A 22,560-nucleotide genomic window follows, 5' to 3' on the forward strand; every position below is an offset into this window, starting at 1 on the left:
AAAGACCGTCTTGAGGGTGCGCTCCTTGTCTAAGATGTCCTTGAGGGGCTCGAAGGGAGGTTCCGAAAGCATCTTCAGTACTCTAGCCACATCCCACTGGGGCACTCTAGCAGCCTGGGGGGGGGGGGGGGGGCACGACTGCTCGAAGCTCTTGATGAGCATCGAGATATGTCTGGAGGCCACAAGTCGATGCCCTTCAGGAGGAAGACTTGTCCCAGGGCTGCCCGGACTCCTTTGATGGCTGGGATGGATGTGCCCACTTCGTCCCTAAGATAGACCAGGAAGTCTGCTATCTTGGGAATGGAGGCCCCTAACGGCCTGATGTTCTTCGAGGAGCACCACTTAGTGAAGGTAGCCCACTTCGCCTGGTATACCGCGACTGACGAACATCTCAGGTACCCTGACATCCTCGATGCCGTCCTCGATGAATATCCTTCCTTCCTCAGGAGACGCTCGATAACCTCCACGCGTGAAGGCGAAGGGACCGAGGGTTTTCGTGGAACCTTTGGAAGTGAGGCTGCCGGAGAAGGTCTGGTCTGTCCGGAAGAGGCCAAGCTGGAAGGCGCGCCAGTTCCTTTAGATCCGCGAACCACTCTCTCTCCGGCCACCAGGGCGCTACCAAAGTCATCCACAGGTTGTCCGTCCGTCTTACCCTGTTGAGGACCTGTCTGAGCATCCCGAAGGGAGGGAAGGCGTACACGTTGAGGTTGTCCCAAGGGTGTTGGAAGGCGTCCTCGAACGCTGCTGCTGGATCTGGCACAGGAGAACAAAACACGGGGAGCTGTGCGTTCAGTCTCGTGGCGAAGAGGTCTATCACCGGCGAGCCCCACTTCAGAATGAGGGACTTGGCCACTTCTGGGTGCAGGGACCACTTGGACCCTACCACTTGACCCATCCTGCTGAGGCCGTCGGCCAGGACGTTTCTCTTCCCCGGAATGAACCTGGCTGAGATTTTGATTTTCTCTACTTCGGCCCAGTCTAGGAACTCCATCGTGAGACTGCACAGTTCCTTCGACTTCAGTCCTTTCTTTTACACGTAGGCCACCACTGTGGCGTTGTCGCACATCAGCGCCACGGTGTTTCCCCGGAGCAGATGGACGAACTCTAGGCACGCCCTTTGCACTGCCATCATCTATAGCATGTTTATGTGCAGGCTCATCTCCTCGCCTTCCCATTTTCCTTTTGCTGTCTTGTCGAGGAGATGGGCACCCCAACCCTCCTTGGATGCATCCGTGAACAGAAGCATCCTCGGAGGGTCGGCTTCGAAGGGCATTCCCTTGAGGGTGTTCAATCTGACATGCCACCACTCCAGGACTTCCTTCGTCTCCGGGGACACCGGGACTATCTTGTGTAGGGAGTCCCCCTGGTTCCAGAGGTGGCCCATCAGTCTTTGCCAGTCCTTGGCCCTCCTGGGCTGGTCCGACAGGAAGGGCTGGAGTATCTGTTCCAGGTTGTCCAGTCTCTCCGCAGAGGGGAAGGCTCTCGCCAACCGGGGGTCTAAGACCATTCCGAGGTAAGTCATCCTGGTGGAGGGTATCAGTTGGGACTTTTGCAGGTTGATGTTGATACCCAAGACGTTGCAGAACTGCAGGAGCTTCGCGCCTTGCTCCCTCAGTTCTTCCTCTGAGGCTGAAAGCAACAACCAGTCGTCTAGGTACCGAATCAGGCGGATGGCCTGTTCGTGTGCCCAGGCTGAAACTGTTGCGAAGATCCTCGTGAAGACCTGAGGAGCTGTCGACAGCCCGAAGCAGAGGGTCTTGAACTGCAACGTTTGAGTACCCCATTTCACCCTTAGGTACTTCCTGCTGGAGGGATGGTCAGGGACCTGGAAGTAGGCGTCCTTGAGGTCTATTGACATCATGAAGTCCTCCTCTCTCAAGGCCGCTAGGACCGACTTCGGGGTGTCCATCTTGAAGTCGGTCTTGCACACAAATTTGTTGAGGGCTGAGAGGTCTATGACCGGTCTCCAGCCCCCTGTCGCTTTCTCCACCAGGAAGAGCCTGCTGAAGAACCCTGGACCTGGGTTCTTGACTGGCTCTACTGCCCCTTTCGCCAGCATTGCCGAGACTTCTTCCTGCAACGCTGCTACTCTCAAGGGGTCCTTGGGTGCCAATCACTCCGCCTGTTGATCTGGGAGGTGGGGAGTCTGCTAGGAAGGGCAGCCTGTACCCTTCCTTTAGTACAGCTACGGTCCACGGATCCGCTCCGTGGTCCCGCCATGCTTGCCAAGATCGTTTGAGGCATCTCCCCACCTGAGGCATCGGCAGGAGTAGGGGTCCTCTCTTCCTACCTCCTTCGAGCGGCGCGGCCTGAACGCCCTCTCCTGGAGCCCGAATAGGAAGGCCTGAAGGCTGACTGCGAAGTCGGAGCTCCTCTACGGGAGGGCTGCGAAGACTGGGGCCAGGCCGTAGTCGGGGCGTCCCTTCTGGGTTGGCTAGGTGAAGCGCGGGGAGGGAGAGAGACGTCGGAAGATGGTCTTCTTGTTGGAGGGGGTCTGGGCTATCCTGCATCCTTCAGTTTCCTGACCCTCTCTACCATCTCCTCCACCGCCTGCAGAGGGAACACTGACTCACCCCACTGGGGTAAGTTCCTAAGGGCCCTCGCTTCCCTGTCCGGAAGCCTCCTGACCAATTTGCTGAGAACTGTGTCCCTTTTTCGAAGAACCCAATTGGCCGCCTGTGAGAGGGACTGGTAAGACAGAAACTTGAGGGCCTTAACCCCTGAGCTAATCGGCTCCTTCAGTAATGTCTGGTTCTCCGGAACCGAGAGGTCATGCGAGGCCTGAAAGCCCACCAGGGTGCAGGCCCACCAATCTAGCCACGACGAGATGTAGACCAGGTCCATGGCCAAAATCCTCCGTCATGGAGGTCTCCGACGGGGAGAAGCAAACTGGGGCAGCGGTCGCTCTCTCTTCTGTGGCCCCCTGACCTAGGATGGCGACTGCAGGTTCTACTGTACAGGGACCCGCACGGTGCCCTTCAGGGAGGTAGAACCGCTTCTGGGTCTTGAGACCCTGGAGGAGCTTGGAGGCGATCTGACTCTTGGGGGCGTCCGCATGGCTGCGCCATGCCCAGCCTAACGTCTCTAGCCAGGGGAAGAGCCAGTGAGGGCCTCTGCTGCACGGGGGTATCGACCAATCTACCCAGGCCCGAGAGCCAGTCTTCGTCTGTGGCGGGCTTCGGCTCGTCCAGCCTGTGGTGCCGTCTAATGAGAGCTGTAACCTTCCTGTATGCTGAGACCTTGGCCGCTGAGCCCTCCACGCCGTCTCCTAGGCCCTCCGTCGGATGTTGCTCTGCCTGAGAAGGGGCACCCCTCGGAGGGTTGTCGCTTGTGGAGGAGGCATCTTCTTGTCGTGGCATAACCTCGGCGGTTCTGGATGAAGGACGGGCATCGCCGCTGGGACGGAGGCCTCCGTCCTGGGCTTGTCTCTCCCCACGGGGGACCAGGCTGCTGCGGGCTTCCTTGTGGCTGCTGGATGTCTCTCGCGTTCCTGTCGGCTCGTCGAAGACTTGGAGGCTGGGACACGGCTGCCAGGCCGAAGGGGCGACTCTCTCCGCTGTGCGGATGGAGCCGGAACCTTCGCGGACTTATGCCTGTCTTCTGAGGTGGGGGCTCCCTCCGACGCTCAGACCTGCTGCAGGGGACGTACTTTGCTGTGGGAGAACGAGCCCTTGGGAGTCAGCCAGAGGTACCCAGAATTGCTGAAGCTCCCAGGAGGTGGCTGCGCGGTATGGCGACACGCACCCATTCCTTCCTAGGGGAGCGGCTTCTTCTGTACTTCCTCCTGGGGGTTCTAGCGTGGCGAGATCTGGAGCGGGAACGGGACCTACTCCTGCGGGACCTGTCTCGTCTTCTCCTTTGGTCCCTCGGAGCCCGAAGCCCGAAGACCTGTAGGACCGCACCGAAGGTTCCGAGTCGTCCCGCGTTGCTGGTGGTTCCACGTGTCGATCCATAGGTGACGAAGGCTCCAGGAAGACGGGAGGGAGCCTTGCTGAAGGCGCTGGGGGAGAGCGAGGCAACTTCCTGCTGGGGAACCAGGCCTCGAACTCTTCCTCCAGCCTCATGGGCGACCTGAAGGGAGTCCTCGGCAGTGCCCACGCGAGGGGATCCGACGGCGGCGAGTCCTCCTTCTCGGCATCTCCCCTGGATGTAGACGTACCTGAAACACAGGCCCAGGAAGCGGGGGAAGAGGCTGCAGCAACCTTCCCCCACATAGGATCGGCAGAAGAGATGGGCCCTGCTGGCACCAGGACTCCGTCCTCCGAACACACTCCCGTCCCTTCCTCAGGCCCCCCACTTGCCTGGACCAACAAAACATCCCCACTAGCAGGTATCTCAGACTCCTGGGGAAGAGCAGTGGGCCTCGTCCCCTACCCTGGGTAGGGGGTAGGGGAAGGCGGCTGAGAAGCTCTATCTGACGAAGCATCAGGAGATGCTCGGCTTCCTAGGCGACCTCTTGGATGCCCTCTTCTTCTTGGTGCCGTATCACACCCACTGCACCTCGTTCCAGGACTCGTACACCGGACACATTGCTGTAGGGAACACACGCTGCCCCTACACGACGAACACGAGTGCGGGTCGACTTCAGGTTTTGAAAGAAAAGCGCCACACGATTTACCGGCCATAGGCCCGGACAACGACGGGGATGCTCCATCACACAGACTAGTAAGGCACCGCGAGACACGGGAACACAGAGGGAAAGGGTATGGAAAGAGCACAATGGGACCACGTGGGAACCGCGTGAGACACAAAGGGGGTCGGGGACACAAAGGGTCTCACTGGATAAGCAGAGCGCGTCGAGATGTTATCGCGACGCAACCAGAAAACTTACTGGAGATCGAGACCTGAGCAAGCATGCTCTCTGACCCCGGGTCGCCTTGTGGCGCGTATCACTCCGCAGAGGTTACCCCGCATAGAAAACGGGAGTAGGGTAAACTACACAAAATTCTGGTCGATTGGGAGGAGATCCCAGATACTCCTAAGAAAGTAGTTCGAGGTAAGTACTGTACTCCGTTTTGGAACAAATACAACTTATCTATGAATTTGTCATATTTTCTGCCTTTTACGTTTTCTTCCATTTATTAATGCATTTCGTAAAGTTGTTTTTTTTCTATCGTTTATCATCCTCTTCTGTTGCCCTGCCACTTCGCTTTTGGATATCGCTTCACTCCAAAGGGAAGGTTCCACTTTTGTTACTGTATTTTCCATTTATTGCATTACTGTACAGATTTTTGGTGGTTAGTTTATGTATTGAATGATCCAAATGGTTTTATTTCATTGTTTTTAGTACAGTTTAGCCTTATTACAAAATTTAATGCGGTGTTTTTGTAGGGCTTGGAACGAATTAGGCAATTTTCATGTAAAAGGTGACTCAATGAGAAAAAATCATGGTACGAAAGCCACTCCAGAATCAAATAATTTTGTATTGTGAGGCATACCCTAATCCCAATAACAAATTACAACATTGAAGTTTCAAACTTGATATACAGCATAAAATTTTTTGGGTCAGACCTAATTCAGCCTGGTTAAAAGAAATAATATTGATAACTATAATCTATATAATTTTTTTCCTACAGCTGGTTAAATTAATTTCAAAGTAGCAAAATAGCTCTTCAAAGTTGAATTTTACAGTAGTGTGAAAGGTTTAATGAATTTGAGACCTTTGCAAAATAGCCATACTCTGTGATACTAGTGTCAAGACAGTACTTTCAGGTGGTTTCATAGGAAATAAAAAGAAAAATTTCTTACATTCCTTTATGAAAGTTATCATACAACTTACAACCTCATACAGGAGAAAAATAATTACATAACTGCAATTGTGTAGAGCAGAATACCTTTCTGAAAATAAATAAGATTTTATTGCCAAGCAATGAAGAAAACTGTCATAAATTCAGCTCCTGTAACCCTATGTATCATTAAATGCAAAATGCATAACAGTGAAATTAAAAGAAGACTACGCTACTAGCCAGCAACACTTTGCTTATTGACTATACTGTAATTGGAACCAATAAGGGTATATTCAAAACTTTATTACACACCAGACCAAGATTATACTTCTGATGTGAAACAGTTTCTACAACCTGTTAACAAGTAAAACTACAGGTTAAGGCTACTCCTATGGGGTTTCAGGATTTATCTTGGGTATTAATGTACCGTCCTGCATAAAAGATTACGCACTGGCTTTATATTAAAAATATCCATTTGGAAATTACTTTTATAATTTTGTATATTATGACTTGTACCAGAAATTGCATTTGGTAAACCAATGAAAATCATTTCTATAAATTCACGAGGACTGACAACTGAAGAAACTGGATTCAAAGGCAACACTAAATTTTGTAATTTAAAAAACCGAACACATCTAACACATAGAAGTAAATTCAACAATACATGAGAAGGTGGTTACACATATTTGTGGTGAACTGCAAGATGTCTATGTTAAAGTGTGTAGAGATTGTCCAGTTGTCCTACAAGAACGTGGAACACATACCCAATAATACTTGGACACAGCATTGGAAAAAGTTCTGGAAACAAAGAATGTTGTACAGGGAGATTCCCATTAAATGTTAATGACTGTAACTGGAATTGTCACAATGCAAATGATACTATTAATACATACAGTTAAACCTAAACTGTTTTGCATATGGAAATTTGAATATCCAATTTTCATGGTATTGAACAAATTCCCAAGTATCACAGTAAAGAAAAGAACTAGGATACATCAACACTATGAAAGATCTGGGCTTAAATGGAGGAAATCAGAGATAAAACTGCATTGACTTAATTTGCAGCGGTAATAGCAGATGCTAACTCAAAAAAAAAAAAAAAAATAACATAATATGCAGCGATGGCCAAGCATTAACTAAAGCAGCAAAAGAAAAACTAAATATGTTGAAAATGTGCTGCAGTGCTAGTCGAGCATTAACAGAGAAAATTTTTTTATGGCAATCCCACTCGAAGATTTTGAATGGGGCCCATTAGTCTTGCCAAAAAAATAGAACCTATTTTTCAGTTTTTAAATCCTTGTACTTTTTTCAATGTTAAGCTATTAAATACAGTAAAGGGGGAAGAGTCTGCTGTGGCACCAATGCAGTACCAACCAAACTTAGCAGAGTCCCTCGTCAGGCAATAAGGAAAGGAGAATTTTTTTTTTTTTTATTTTTCTTTTGGTCAGCTACTTCCCAAAATTAGGGCAAATGCCATGGTACATATATATATAGACAGTAACTCATCCGTATACTCTGGAGGATGATGATTCTATTATTTCTGAGGATTTATTAGACGGATACTTAATAACAACAATGATAATACTCCTTGATGCAGTACCCATGATACAAAATTAAAAACACTTGTTAAAAAAAAGTGGTAAAGATTTGTAAGGAATAAAAATGTTAGCTCAAGATTAATTTTCGATAATACTCAGTATACCTAGCACTTGTAAATGACAAAGTAGTCATTAAAGATTTCCTGAAATAAGACTGCCAACATAATATATTTGAGAATTAAACCATCCTGTAATAAATTTGTAGTGTTTTGATAATAAAATGAACAGTGTTCTTATGGGGAAATTGCCCTAATAGCCTAGCCGTTGACCACCTAGGTTACCTGGCAACAAATCCAATTAAAAATTGGCAGCTCAACTTTGAAATACACATTCAATTAATATCTTTTCAGTAAATACACATTCAAGTAATATCTTCTCAATATCATGCAAGAGAAAATGAGCAAATTCCTATACCACTTTTCTGGTACAGTGTGTTTGGCACCTTTAGTATAGTATAAATAACATTGTTGATAACTTGCCTAAAAAGACCATGAAATTTAAGAGACCTATGATTTCATTCACACTTAAAACACCCAACAATACTTATTCAACCAGATACTACAGTATTAAGTACTGTAACTTTTAAAACCAGAATGTAATTGGAAAAAAAAATAAGAGGTGCTTTACAACTCTTAAATAAGCAATCAAATATGCAAAATATTTAGGTCTTACTGCATGATTTCTGCATGTAAAGTTACCTTACAAAGTTTGCAACACTAAAGTACTTTAGTAATAGTGCACTAAACACCCTGTTCTTATTGCTACAGCAAAGTACCATCACCCGAGTGATCTTATTTCTACAAGGCATTCTTAAAAGTTACTTTAAAATTTTATACACATTGCATTGGATTTCTGTGATTAAAGAACATGCTGGAATGACAATCACCTGTTGTTAAATTTATCAACAATGAAACAAAACCAGAAACAAAATTCATTTGGAAGATCCATTCTAAACCTGTGATCATGACAAATTATGATAAAAACAAATGATGAAAATTTGGAAAATCAGTAACACCCTCTCATTCTTCCCTTCAGAAAACAAAATGAAAAATATTTAATGATCTTTATAATTCATAACTGCCAGAATACACTTTGTATTTTAGTATTTTGGGTTAAGCTGTGTTGAAGTTTTCAAGGACTGAACTTTAATGGCTATAACAGGGAATCAAATACATGATATACGCAAGAAATATAGTCAAGCGCAAAGCATGGACAGCTTGTATAAGGGAAAACAAGGTGTTGTGGCTCTATTGAACCTGTCACAGTAGTTCCAAGGCTAAATTCGTCTGCAACTAATGAAATGGCACCTACTGAGAACCATTACCACCACTGAAGACAATGTTTAGTAGGGTGTTTGTTTGTAGCTCAGTAAACATCTTTTCAAATGTCAAAAAATGACCTATTGTTTGCACTTCTCACAAGTTTCAAGATTTTCACTACTCCACTTCTAACATAAGTATATATAATTAGGTTACAAATTATTTACTTAATTCTAGCACTAAGTAAGTCTTTATAAAGGTATTAATAAGTGGCTGCCTACCATGTTTTGGTAAATATTTTGCTAAGTATGTTCAGTCACATTACAACCCTTCTCCAAATCACATTTAGGATGCAATTATGCTAGATTATTACTATTATTTTGTTTGATATATAATGAGTTTTAATTAGTTACTTGACTAATTCAGCATTAGAGGTGTAATGGAGAGCCAGAACTCACAGGTTTCCCTTAAAGACAGAGTATCTTACACATTGATAACCTAGCCTTCGTGCAGGGCAGACAATATTTCTTTGGTTTACAGTGTTGTATTGGATTCCGTCCTAGCCTTTACTATTATTGTCCTTGGGAACCATATCACACTTCCCCAAATATTGGTATTTCGTTTGTCAAAACCACTTATTAATTGTATACAGGTATTATTTATTTAAATTTCACAAAAAAATTTGAAAAAAATATAAATCAGAAATTAAAGGCAGGTACATTTCTTACTTGAATAAAAGAGCATACATTTGTACATCATTAACTTTACTTGCTACCATGTATTTCTCAAAATTCCTATTTTACACTATCTTTCCATGCCAAGAAGCAAAAATCTCTTAAAATGTGAATATACTATCAATGTGTAAAGATGCATAATTCAAGCTATAGTCTGCCTTTATAAAATTTTGGGGGAGAGGGCCTCAACTGCATACTATGAAATCCATATAGTCAGTGTCAAATAATAGCACTTGCAATAATTGCCTAAGGTCAAATTATAGCAAGATTAGAGTGGGGGTGAAGGGTATAACATACATAAATAAGGAAGCAAACATATATTAATTTATACTATACTGTACTATGGTTGAGAAGGAGATTAACCTTCTATATTTCTACTATTATTATTATTATATGATCACCACCATGATTGAGATTTTATGATATTTTAACAAACCTTGTCCCAGACAAGGTTAGAGAACCTAAGAAAAAAATTGCATATGACAAAGCAAGTCTTTCAGTCGCCAACATCCCCAGATATTACATCAGTAAAATACAATTGAAGTTGCACAATAAACATCAGGCTGTTGCACTGGAATGATTATGTCATGAAAATTTCCCCACATTACAATTTTCCTATTACCTGGTGACATCCTCATCACCAAAACACATGACAAAAGTTCTAAAAGGACACTAGCAAACAAGATTATATTTTGTACAAAGAAAACATTTTCTTTTTTTTTTCCAAAATTACTAATACTTTTACTTCATTTCAACAGAAATCTAATGCGGTGAATCTGGTGACCAAGAAGAAGCTTCTATACAGGAGGTAGACACTTGTCAATAAATTTCTTGATATCGGCCATTTCCTAATCAGTGAAAAAACAATAAGATTAATAAAAGAAAAAAAAAACTGATTTCATCTATTTTATAAAAGGACTCAAGAATCTTTCATTTCTATCAGAATTATATATATATATATATATATATATATATATATATATATATATATATATATATATATATATATATATGTGTGTGTGTGTGTGTGTGTGAGTGAGAGAGATTCCCAGTTTTTATTTCATAATATGTTATTTTCATTATAAAATGAATTTTTTAACATACTTACCTGGTAGTTATATATATAGCTTACGTCAGAGACGTAAGCTATATATATAACTACCGGGTAAGTCTTATGTTTAAAAACAATAGTTAATAAATAAATATTATATGCATTATTATTGGACTAAGTAAAACATAAGTTTTAGCAAAATCCCATTTTAAATACAGCTATACTTTCTGCCCAAAGTAAATGTATGTATAGTTTAGTCACACCACAGCCTGGTCTAACAGTACATACACTTATAAAAATGTCTCTTATCTGATGCAAACCCCATAAAATTAGCTTCAAAATTAGGTCTGGAAAAGTAACATGATACTCAACATGATTTTAGCTGTTACAGTATATCCAAAATCCGTTTTAAACGAGTCCATTATTGTGAGGTTCTACTGTATTTGCCTTGTAGAGAGAAATTCACTCTCTCTCTGTTATACACACAATCCTTTGACTTGCAAATTTCCAAATAATTAAAAGTGCTAGTACAATAAAAAAAACCTAAAGTTCAAAATCCCAAATAAAAAATCTATAGTATAAAATCACAAATGTTACAGTAATTTGTATTTTTCTTAAGTATACAAACTGAGTTTTTTAATAGGAATATGACTCCAGAGCAAGCTGAAATGACCTTTGAATTGTTAACAAGGTAATTAACTCAGCATGGGTGGTGCAGAGAAGTGCGGCCGGAAAGAGAGGCACATTTTAATTTAGGCCTGGAACTTGCAGGATGATTGGGGGGGGGAGTGTAACTTTAAAGGACTTTGTTTTGTATGGTTAGGAAAAATGTATATTACTCTTAACTTTCTAATTTGTTTCTAGCCTCCTGGCTAGTACAGTGGTAACGTGTTTGCCTCGCATTCGCGTGGCGAGAGATCGATCCCCGCCCAGGACCGTGAGTTTAAGCTGTTTACTGGGGAGGCTACTGCTGTGGTAGGGCATCACAGTGGGGGGTTGGGCTTGCCCAGCTGACGTTCTGGTGAGCATCTATTCTGATGGAACCGGAACTGAAACCAGCTACCTTTACCAGCTACCTTTATGTAATACAAGACATCCCTAAGTTGGAGGATGTCCCTCACACACCAAAATCCGGCTGGTTCAACTTCAACAGAAATGTCAAGGTCAATGTACAGGAGCACAGGTGACAACTCCAGTAACCACCTGAGAATGGGGATGTAAAAAAAAAATAATTGGTTTTGTTAACTATGTCACAGGAGAAACCTATATTTTTATACAAGCTATGGCATCTGAATGTATACATTGCTATTATAAGAAATAGGTTTGTATACATCTAACCCTCTTCTTCCTTGTTTAGTGGAATGGGGAAGCTACTTTTCCATTGATCATTTTGTAAAGGTTTACTTGGTTATGAAGCTTACATGCATCCAACGTCTTACAACATGCACGACTACAGCAACCCCAAGGGAGGGGGAAGAAAGGATATAAGGCCAGTCATTTAAGTTTTAATTTTAAGCTTATGTTGCATATGCTTTCTGAGAATAGACGCTTCGTGTACCACAAGGGAGCTGGGCTGGTGACACGTGCTAAGCAGCTAACACAAGACGAAGGGTAAAGGTATCAAGACTTCAGGATATATTCCTATAAGTAGTGGGAAATAAATGTTTTAGCCACTGACAGGTTCTTCCTGAATGCTCGGGTGGATCTGACACCCCTGCCTTTGGAAGCACTTGCATGAGCTGGACCTTCAACTCACTTGTCAGTTGAAAGGTATGCATGTCTGAAGGTTTCACGAAGCCAGAAAAAAATAAAACCATGTTCTTTGATATCTTCTTGATTCTTCCAATACTAAGGAAGTCTGGTTACCAGGCCGAGTCCTTTTAAGACCACACTGCAATGCCCTAACAGGATAGAGGAACAACTACTAGATTTCTGAAATCAAGAGATAGAGAAGGACTCAAACCTGATATAGTATCTTCAACAGCACTAAGATGATGTTGAAAAAAGTGAAAAAAAAAAATTGATTTAACTCTTGGTTGCAAAATGCAGGGGAAATAAAAAAAAAGTGATCAATTAATAAATAACTTTATGTAAAAAGCAGTGGAAATTTTTGACACATTCATAGGCTTGATTGCTGGTAAGATTAGCAGACTTAACATGGTAGGGTTATAATACGAAACTTTGTATTGATTTTTTTTTTTTTTTTACTGTCATTTCTGTATGTTTATTGCTTAATTGTTTTTTTTATTGTGTATGTCATCAGCTGTCTTCTTGTCTCATGACCTCTTTCTTTTATTTCAGGTTTGTAATCAATGAAGACAAAATTGCGGCAAACAAGATTTTTGTTTGTATGTATGTGTAGTGCTGCACCTAGTTATGGTGTTTTAGGCCCGCTTCACATGTGCGGTTTGAAACCGTCCGGTTTAATTAGTTTAGGGCTCCTTTCAGACAACAGGTTTTCTCCCATGTGGTAGCAGTGATTCAGCTGTTGCAGAAGATAGGCGTTCCTCTTTCGCTGCTATTTTTCAGCAATTAATATGAATTTTTCTTATTGTAAAATACGCTATACTATAGGTATATTAAGCATAATAAGATTATGATTATACAAGATAAAATGTATCCAATTTAATATAAAAAAAAAGAGAGAGAGAGAGAGAGAGAGAGAGAGAGAGAGAGAGAGAGAGAGAGAGAGAGAGAGAGAGAGAGAGATAGATATATATATATCAGTTTTGCGATGGCACCATCATGTTAACAGAAATGAGAATGAATATTGCTGAAATATTGATTATCATTATTGTAGTGAACGAAGAGATTTAAGAAGCACCAAAATTTGTTGAAGATAACTCGCTCCACCCCAAAACCCGATCATTCCTTTTCACTGTAGTTTGGAGGGAGGGCAGGGGTGGGGGAAGCTGATATTTTTGGCAGCGGGGTCAATAACTCCTATACTAATACAGTTATACATGTGTAATTGTTAGGATATAAGCTTTGTTTATACCAGCTATAGAGATGCCTGGTGGTAATTTTTGTATAAGAAAAAGAAAAAAAAAGAAAAAAAAATCTGTGGGGCAATAAACTCTTCCTAGAGTTTTCAGATAGCCAAATGATTTTCACAGGGTTCATTGGGGTTATGTGAACTATTTGCATTTCAATTTTCATATTGATACATGCCATAGAGAAGTCACAGCAGCCATTTTTCAGCATGGCCGGGATGCCAATTTTTGGCGCCAACGTGAATTTGTCCTAAACTGATTCACATATCTATAAGAGATTTTCAGGGATTCATTGAACTGACATTAACTGGGTCTATGCCAATTTTCATGTCGATATCTGCTATAGAAAAGCCACAGCCAAAGTTTTTTTTTTTTGAGTAGAATGGTTATTTTTGGCTATATATGTATATATATATATATATATATATATGTATATATATATATATATATGTATATATATATATATATATATGTATATATATGTGTATATATATGTATATATATATGTATATATATATGTATATATATGTGTATATATATGTATATATATGTATATATATGTGTATATATGTATATATATGTATATATATATATATATATATATATATGTGTATATATATATATATATATATATATATATATATATATATATATATATGTATATATATGTATATATATATATATATATATGTATATACATATACATACATACATACATACATACATACATATATATATATATATATATATATATATATATATATATATATATATATATATATATCACAAATTTTCGAGTAATTTGTATTTTTCCTAACTTAGTTACCTAGAACTACTTTCTTAGGAGTTACTGGTAACTCTTTCCCAACCGACCAGAATTTTGTGTAGTTTACCCTATTCCCATTTTCTATGGGTGACCTCAGGCGGAGTGATACGCGCCCTGAGGCGACCCAGGGTCGGAGAGCGTACTAGTTCAGGTCGTGCTCCTCAGTAAGTTTCGTAGCAAAAAGGGTTCTCCTTAACCCTGCAGGACCCTCAGGGAAGGATGGGCGGGCCATAACCCGAAAGTAGTTCTAGGTAATTAAGTTAGGAAAATACAAATTACTTAAAAATTTGTGATTTGTTCCAACACAGAGTACTTACCTAGAACTACTTTCTTAGGAGACTTAAACTTTAGGAGGAGGGAGTGTCCTGCAGGGACTAGGGTCTGAAGGTTAGGAGCACGAGCGGGCGAAAAAGGGAACCTCGAAGGGGAACTAGGTTCCGATGACCCCTACTAGGAAACAATGAAAATAGGGGAAACTACCCAAAAAACTAACTTAGTGTCTAAGTGGCTTACCTCTGTACCATTACTTCTGAGACGTATATCCTGGCCGCCAGGGCCTCTTGAGTCACGTCCACGCCGGGGATTAAGGGTAAGGGGAAGGATGATAAGGGATGAACGTGTGTCACATGGTTTACCACCCCCGGTTTCCCTGGGGCCATGACCTTCAAATCTTTTGCAGGGCCGATATGACTGGGCTAAGGGCGAACCCGTCCAAGGATTTCCTAGAGCAGTCCTTCAGGTAATGTTCCGTGAAAGTGGACTGTCTGGACCAGGTACCTGCTTTCAGAATTTGGCCCACGGCCATGTTCTTCTCAAACGCTAGGGAGATGCCTAGACCCCTAATATCATGAGGCCTTGGCCTGCCTGGGAGAGGGGTTCCCGAAGCATCGTAAGCTCTCTTGATCACCTGTCGTAACCAAAAGGAGATTGAGTTCTTGAAGACTGGTTTCTTCCCCTGACCGGTCGAGACGAATAAACTCTTGATCTCAGGTTGGAGTCTGGAAGTCCTTTCAAGGTATTTTCTTACTGCTCTGACCGGGCATAAGAGTAAGTCTTTAGGGTTATCCGACCGAGGGATCGCTGGGACCGAACCTCGTACGATAATCCGTGCAACTCACTAACCCTCTTCGCCGAAGCCAGGGCTAAGAGGAAGACCGTTTTGAGGGTAAGCTCCTTATCCAGGATGTCCTTGAGGGATTCAAAGGGAGGTTCTGACAGGGCTTTGAGCACTATGGCTAGGTCCCACTGCGGTACCCTCACCTCCTGTGGGGGGCATGACTGCTCAAAGCTCCTGATGAGCATCGAGATGTGCCGGGAGGTTCCCAAGTCAATGCCCTTCAGGAGGAAGACTTACCTAACGCTGCCCTCACTCCTTTTATTGCTGGAATGGAAGAGCCCAAATCGTCCCTGAGATACACTAGGAAGTCCGCCACGTCGTGGATCGAGGCCCCCAAGGGTTTGATATTCCGGGAAGCGCACCATTTCGCTTGGTAGACAGCGATAGAGGCCCGCCTTAAGTAACCCGACATCCTCGTCGCGGTCCTCGATGAGAATCCATCTTTCTTCAGAAGCCGCTCGATAACCTCCACGCATGAAGGCGGAGGGACCGAGGGTTTTCGTGAAACCTTTGGAAGTGGGGTTGACGAAGATGGTCTGGCCTGTCCGGAAGCAGCCAAGGAGGAAGAAGGGCCAGTTCTTTTAGGTCTGCGAACCACTCCCTCTCCGGCCACCAAGGCGCGACCAAATTCATCTGAAGGTTGGCTGTTATCCTCACTCTGTTAAGGACTTGTCGTATCATTCCGAAGGGGGGAAGGCGTACACATCGAGGCCGTCCCAAGGGTGTTGGAAAGCGTCCTCGAACGCCGCTGACGGATCTGGGAATGGAGAACAGAACACGGGGAGTTGGGCGTTCAGACGTGTGGCGAAAAGGTCTACTACTGGGGAACCCCACTTCAGTATGACTGACTGAGCTATCCTTGGGTATAGAGTCCACTCTGACCCTATTACCTGTCCTACTCTGCTGAGGCCGTCCGCCAGGACGTTCCTCTTTCCTGGGATGAACCTTGCTGTGAACTCGATCCCTTCTTCTGCCGCCCATTCTAGAAGTTCTGTCGATAACGAGCATAGTTCTTTCGACTTTAGACCCCCTTTCTTCTTTACGTAGGCTACTACTGTGGCGTTGTCGCACATCAACGCCACTGTGTTCCCCCGGAGGAGATGAACGAGTTCTTGACTCACCCTCAGCACAGCCATCATCTCTAGCACGTTTATGTGGTGCTTTGCTTCCTCGCTCGACCATTTTCCCTTTGTCGATTGGTCGAGTAGGTGAGCGCCCCAACCTTCCTTCGACGCATCAGTAAACAATAGGACTTCCGGAGGGTCGGGTGCGAAGGGCATCCCCATCTCGGTGTTCCTCCTGTCGTACCACCACTGCAAGACTACCTTCGTTTCTGGGGAGACCGGAACCAGTTTGTGGGGATTTCTCCCCTGGGTCCAGTGTTCCTTCAGGTTCCACTGCACCGCTCGAAGTTTGAGTCTCCCTTGTGGCACTAACTTTTCCAAGGACACTAGGTGGCCCAGCAACCTCTACCAATCCTTGGCCCTCCTGGGTTGGTCCAACAGAAAGGGTTGCAGAACTCGCACTAGGTTCTCCAATCTCTCCAACAAGGGGAAGGCTCTCACTAGTCGGGTGTCCAGGAACATCCCCAAGTAGGTCATCCTGGTGGAGGGGATCAGTTGGGACTTCTCTACGTTGACTGTGATGCCCAACTCCTCGCAGAGACGAAGTAACCTCGCGCCCTGTTCCTTCACTTCTTCCTTTGAGGCTGAAAGAAGCAACCAATCGTCCAGGTACCGAATCAGACGGATGCCCTGCACGTGTGCCCATACGGAAACCGTCGTGAAGACTTGTAAACACTTGAGGAGCCGTTGACAGTCCGAAGCAAAGGGTCTTGAATTGTAGCACTCGGGAATCCCACTTTATCCTGAGAAACTTCCTGCTGGAGGGATGGACGGGGATTTGGAAGTAGGCATCCTTGAGGTCCAGGGATATCATGAAGTCCCCTTCCCTCAAGGCGGCCAACACTGTCTTGGCAGTGTTCATCTTGAACTCTGTTTTCGCCACAAACTTGTTGAGGGCCGACTGGTCTATTACCGGCCTCCATCCCACCAGGAAGAGCCTGCTGTAGAATCCTGGGCCGGGCTCTTCGACTAGTTCCAACGCTCCCTTGGAGATCATGGACGACACTTGTTCCTGCAGAGCTGCCCGTTTCAAGGGGTCCTTGGGTATCAACCACTCCGCCTGAAGGGCTGGAATAATCGGGGGAGGTTCTGCTAAGAAGGGTAGTCTGTAACCTTCCCTCAGGATTGTCACCGTCCAGGGATCCACACTGTAATCCCGCCATGCTTGCCAAGAGTGTCTGAGGCATCCCCCTACTTGAGGCTCCTGTAGGAGTAGGGGGCCTCGCCTCCTATCTCCTTCTGGAGGGGCGTCCGGACCGACCTCTTCTTGAGTTCCCGAAGGACGGTCTAAAGTTAGACTGGGGTGCTGAGTTGTTTGCAGCCAGGGAGCCGAAGGGGGTTCTCCTCTAGGTTGGGCCGGGGATGAACGGGAAGGGTGAGGGGCGTCCACGGAGGGTCTCTTGTGAGGTGGGCACCTCATTGGGGGGGGTCTATGGTCTCCCACGTCCTTCATCTTCCTCACCCGTTCCATCGTCTCGTCCACTAACTTAAGGGGAAAGATTGCCTCATCCCAGATTGAGGAATTTCTCAATTTTCTTGCTTCCCGGTCAGGGAGTTTTCTCACTAATTTGCTGAGAATAGTGTCTCTCTTCCTCATGACCCAATTGGTAGCCTGGGAGAGGGTTTGATAGGATAAGAATTTTAGGGCTTTGCCCCCTGAGCTAATCAGCTCTCTCAATAAGGTTTGATTTTCTGGTAGGGACAAATCATGAGAGGACTGAAAGCCAACCAACGTGCAGGCCCACCAGTCCAACCAGGAGGACACGTAAACTAAGTCCTGGGCCATGTCCTCCATCATGGAGGTCTCCAAAGGGGAAAAAAACACAGGGGCCGTGGATGCTCTGTCTTCAGCGGCACCCTGGTTGCGCGGGGTCCTCCCCGACGACCTTCTGGCACGTAAAACCTCTTCTGTGCCCTCAGTCCAAGAATTTGTCAACATGCTCCATACCCAGCTTTACGTCAGGAGCTAAGGGTAGAGCTAAGGAGGGCTTTTGCTGTATAGGGTTCTCCACCAACCTGCTAAGTCCGGAGAGCCAGGCCTGTTCAGTGGTGGGCATGGGTTCATCCAGAAAATGGTGCCGCCTTAGGAGGGCCAACACCTTGCGGTAGGAGATGTCATCGGACGAGCACTCTCCTCCCTAAACCAGGGCCTCTGTCACCAGTCCCTCCGCACGAGTATCATCGGTGACGGTGGGGGTGGGGGGGGGGGTAACGTTAGACGGGCCTGCCCGTGTCACGGGCGGATCCGCAGAGGCGAAGGTATCCGTCATGGGATTACCTTGCCCTGCAGGCGTCCTCGCATCTGTGGGAATATCTCTGGCCGTAGGGCGCCCTTGGAGCTTAATGAAGTCAGCCAAGGAGCCCGTGGCTGGCGTAACGCCTTCCACCTGATGGCGCGCCTCCCTCTGCAGAGTAGGGGCAGCGGAGGCCTTCGTCAACTTAGGCGCATCACGGGGAGCTTGGAAAGGCCTCCCTCGGTGAGGTTCTTGTCCATAGGCGGAGAAGGAGGGGAGAGACGGTGAGGACGAGGCTCTAGGGAGCCACCCGGAAGCGGCCGCGGCTGTGGTGACCTTAAACAGCTCGCTCCGGGGCACCGTGATACTCACCCAATCCTTCGACTTACTTCTCTTCGCCTTCTTCTTAGATGGCCTGGACTCCTTCTTCTGTCTTGAACGGGAGCGGGACTACTACTTTTTCCTGGACCGCTCGCATTTCCTCCTCGCGGACCTGGTATCGTCCTCTGATGACGATGAATCTGCGGACGAGGAAGACGAGGAGGAGGAGAGGGAATCAGCCGAACCACCTGAGACGTGCAATTTCGCGCGGGGAACTCCATGACGAATCTCTGGTTCCGCAGGCTGCAGGAAGACGGGCGGAAGCATCGCCGAGGGCGCTGGGGGGGACCGAGGAACATTCTTCCGGGTGATCCAATGGTCAAACTCTTCTTCTAGCCTGAAGGGCGACCTGCAGGGTGTTCTAGGGAGATCCCAAACGGCGGGGTCCGAATTCGACGAATGGCCTTTCTCGGCATCCCCCCCGGCGGCCGAAGTACCTGAAACACATGCCCAAGATGGGGGAGAAGAGGTAGTACCTGACTTCCCCCACATAGGGTCTTCGGTAGAGACGGGCCCTGCAGGCACCAGGACCTCGCCTCCCACACACACTCCCGCACTTCCCACACATGCCTGTATCACATCCGTAGCTTCCCCCACAGGTATTTCAGACTCCTGGGGAAGGACAATGGGCCGCTTCCCCGCAACGGACTTACCTCGTCCCCTACTCTGGGTGGGGGAAGATGAAAGGGAGCCACGTTCCGACGAGGCATCTGGAGACACCAAAGCAGAGGATGCGGTAGCTTTCTTGGGTGATTTCTTCTTCTTAGTCCCATAAAGGACCCACTGGATTTCGCCCCACGACTCACACTCCGAGCACGTGGCGGTAGGGATGCATACCTTGCCCCTACATGACGAACAACGCGAGTGTGGGTTAACCTCGGGCTTCGAAAGGAAAGCCCCACAAGACTTACCGGCCACAGGCCCAGGGCAACGGCGGGGATGCTCCATAATGAAAACACTAACACACCAAGAGACACAGGGACACAAGGGAAAGGGGTAAAGATACGGGCACAGGAACCACGTGGTGAACTCAAAGGGTCGCACTGGGTAAGAGAGAGCGCGGCGAAATGTGAATCACGTCGCGACCAGAAACTTACTGGGGAGCACGACCTGAACTAGCACGCTCTCCGACCCCGGGTCGCCTCAGGGCGCGTATCACTTCGCCTGAGGTCACCCATAGAAAATGGGAATAGGGTAAACTACACAAAATTCTGGCCGGTTGGGAAAGAGTTACCAGTAACTCCTAAGAAAGTAGTTCTAGGTAAGTACTCTATGTTGGAACAAATATATATATATATAATATATATATACAGTATATATATATATATATATATATATATATATAATTTTTGTATGGATTTATATAATTAAATTGTTTTACCTTCTGTTGAGATACTGCCACTAGAGAATTATTGGGTACTTTGACCGGCCGGACAGTACTGCATTAGATCCCTCTCTCTGGTTACGGCTGATTTTGTCTGCCTACACACATTACCCGAATAGTTCTATTATTTCCACATTCTCCTCTGTCTTCATACACCTGAGAACACTTGAGATTACCAAACAATTCCTCTTCGCTCAAGGAGTTAAGTACTGCAATGTAATTGTCTGGTGGCTACTTTCCTCTTGGTAAGGGTAGGAGAGACTTTAGCTATGGTAGCAGCTCTTCTAGGAGGAGAACACTCCAAAATCAAACCATTATTCTCTAGCCTTGGGTAGTGCTATAGCCTCTGTGTCGTGGGCTTCCACTGTCCTAGATTAGAGTTCTCTTGCTTGAGGGTACATTCGGGCAGGCTGTTCTATCTTATTTTTCTCCTGTTTTTTTTTTCAAGGTTTTATAGTTTATATATGAAAGATCTAATTTAATGTTATTACTGTACTGTTCTTAATCAATTTTATTTTGATAGTTTATTACTTCTCGTAGTTTTTCTTTCCTTGTTTCCCTTCCTCACTAGGCTATTTTTCCCTGTTGGAGCACTTGGGCTTATGCATCTTGCTTCTCCAATGTTGGTTATAGCTTAGCTTGTAATAATAATAATATTGTGTGTTTTATTTCAAACTTTTGTAGATCGGGTGACTACTAGCACTTCTTAAAGAACATAAAAAAATCAATGATCGTGATAGTGACATTCAATGAGGGAAACTACTGTACACATTCTAATTATAATAACTATCCCGAGTTGCACCTATCTAGTTATTATTATTATTGGGTGGTCAATAGTTTACGTAGCTGCTTCTTTTTAGCCCCTTACTCATTATATACACAAAGACTACTTTCTTATGAGAGGATTTTAGAAAAAAGGGCGCGACACATCATTGAACCTCAGCTAGGCGAAGAACAGCATGGATACAGAAAGGACAGAAGTACATCAGATCTCATATTCGCCTTGAGGCTTGTTATTGAAAAATAATGGGAATACAATAGGCCACTGTATATAGCATTTATTGATTTAGAAAAGGCATTTGACTCGGTACCTAGGAACAAATTGTGGAGGTGCTTGGGAGAGGTTTATGGACTCGACGGTAGATTGGGAGCTGCAATAAAGAGCACGTACGAACCATGTATGAATAATGTAAGGACTGGATACAAGAGTGAAAATTGGTTTAGAGTAACAACAGGTGTTAAGCAGGGAAGCGTTCTTTCCCCACTCTTGTTCATTGCATATATAGATGTAATTATAAGAAGTTTTAAGGAAAGAATAAATATCTCGGGAGACATCATGATTTTTGCTGATGATATTGCTTTCTGGACATATGATCGGGAGTAACTAGAAAGAGCATTGATAGCCTTGAACGATTGTTTAACAGAAGCTGGACTGAAGATGAACATTAATAAAACAGAAATATTAACAATCAACAAACAACAAGCTCCAACGAACATCATGATAAGAAATACGGTAATTAAGGACACCAACGCATTCAAGTATTTAGGGTGTATGTTTACAGACAACGGCTATAAGAACAAAGAAGAAATTACTGAACGAATAAAGAAATATAATAAATGCTGTGGAGCACTCTATCCAATTATGAGAGATGCATACGTACCTATAAAAGTAAAGAAAACCATATTTGAAGGATTACTAACACCAATCATGACATATGGATCAGAAAGCTGGACAATAACCATCAAAGACAGGAGCAGAGTCCAAGCTTCAGAGATGAAAATCCTGAGAACAATAATGCACAAAACAAGAAGAGATAGAATAAGAAATGTAGATTTTAGAAGGATGGTTGGGGTATCTCCTATGTTGAACAAGATTGAGAAGGGACAGCTGAGATGGCTGGGACATTTAATGAGAATGGATGGAAATAGAATTGCAAGGAAGAGATGGGACTGGACGACTGGTGGGAGGAGATCAAGAGGTAGACCACGTAAACGCTGGAGGGATGGAATTGAAGAGATTTTGACAAAGAACAACATGCCAACAATTGAACAGCTGAGAAGAGAGGGAATTTTTTAAAACAGAATTGAGTGGAGAAGACAACTGATTCCACTGACAGGCTGAAAGCCTACCTG

At 44.7% G+C, this 22,560-nt stretch overlaps 1 protein-coding gene across 1 annotated transcript in view; it reads right to left on the reverse strand.

Annotated features, from left to right (window-relative positions):
- Nucleotides 1-5,740: 5,740 nt before the first annotated feature.
- Apt1 (Acyl-protein thioesterase 1) overlaps nucleotides 5,741-22,560 on the reverse strand; it is a 128,231-nt gene continuing 111,411 nt past the window's right edge. Inside the window, exon 7 of the mRNA XM_068391270.1 lies at nucleotides 5,741-10,165. Within this exon, the coding sequence (XP_068247371.1) occupies nucleotides 10,115-10,165 (51 nt within the window). The 3' untranslated portion in view covers nucleotides 5,741-10,114. The remainder of the gene's footprint in view (nucleotides 10,166-22,560) is intronic.

Source organism: Palaemon carinicauda, chromosome 17, assembly GCF_036898095.1.
Source record: "Palaemon carinicauda isolate YSFRI2023 chromosome 17, ASM3689809v2, whole genome shotgun sequence".
Taxonomy (NCBI): domain Eukaryota; kingdom Metazoa; phylum Arthropoda; class Malacostraca; order Decapoda; family Palaemonidae; genus Palaemon; species Palaemon carinicauda.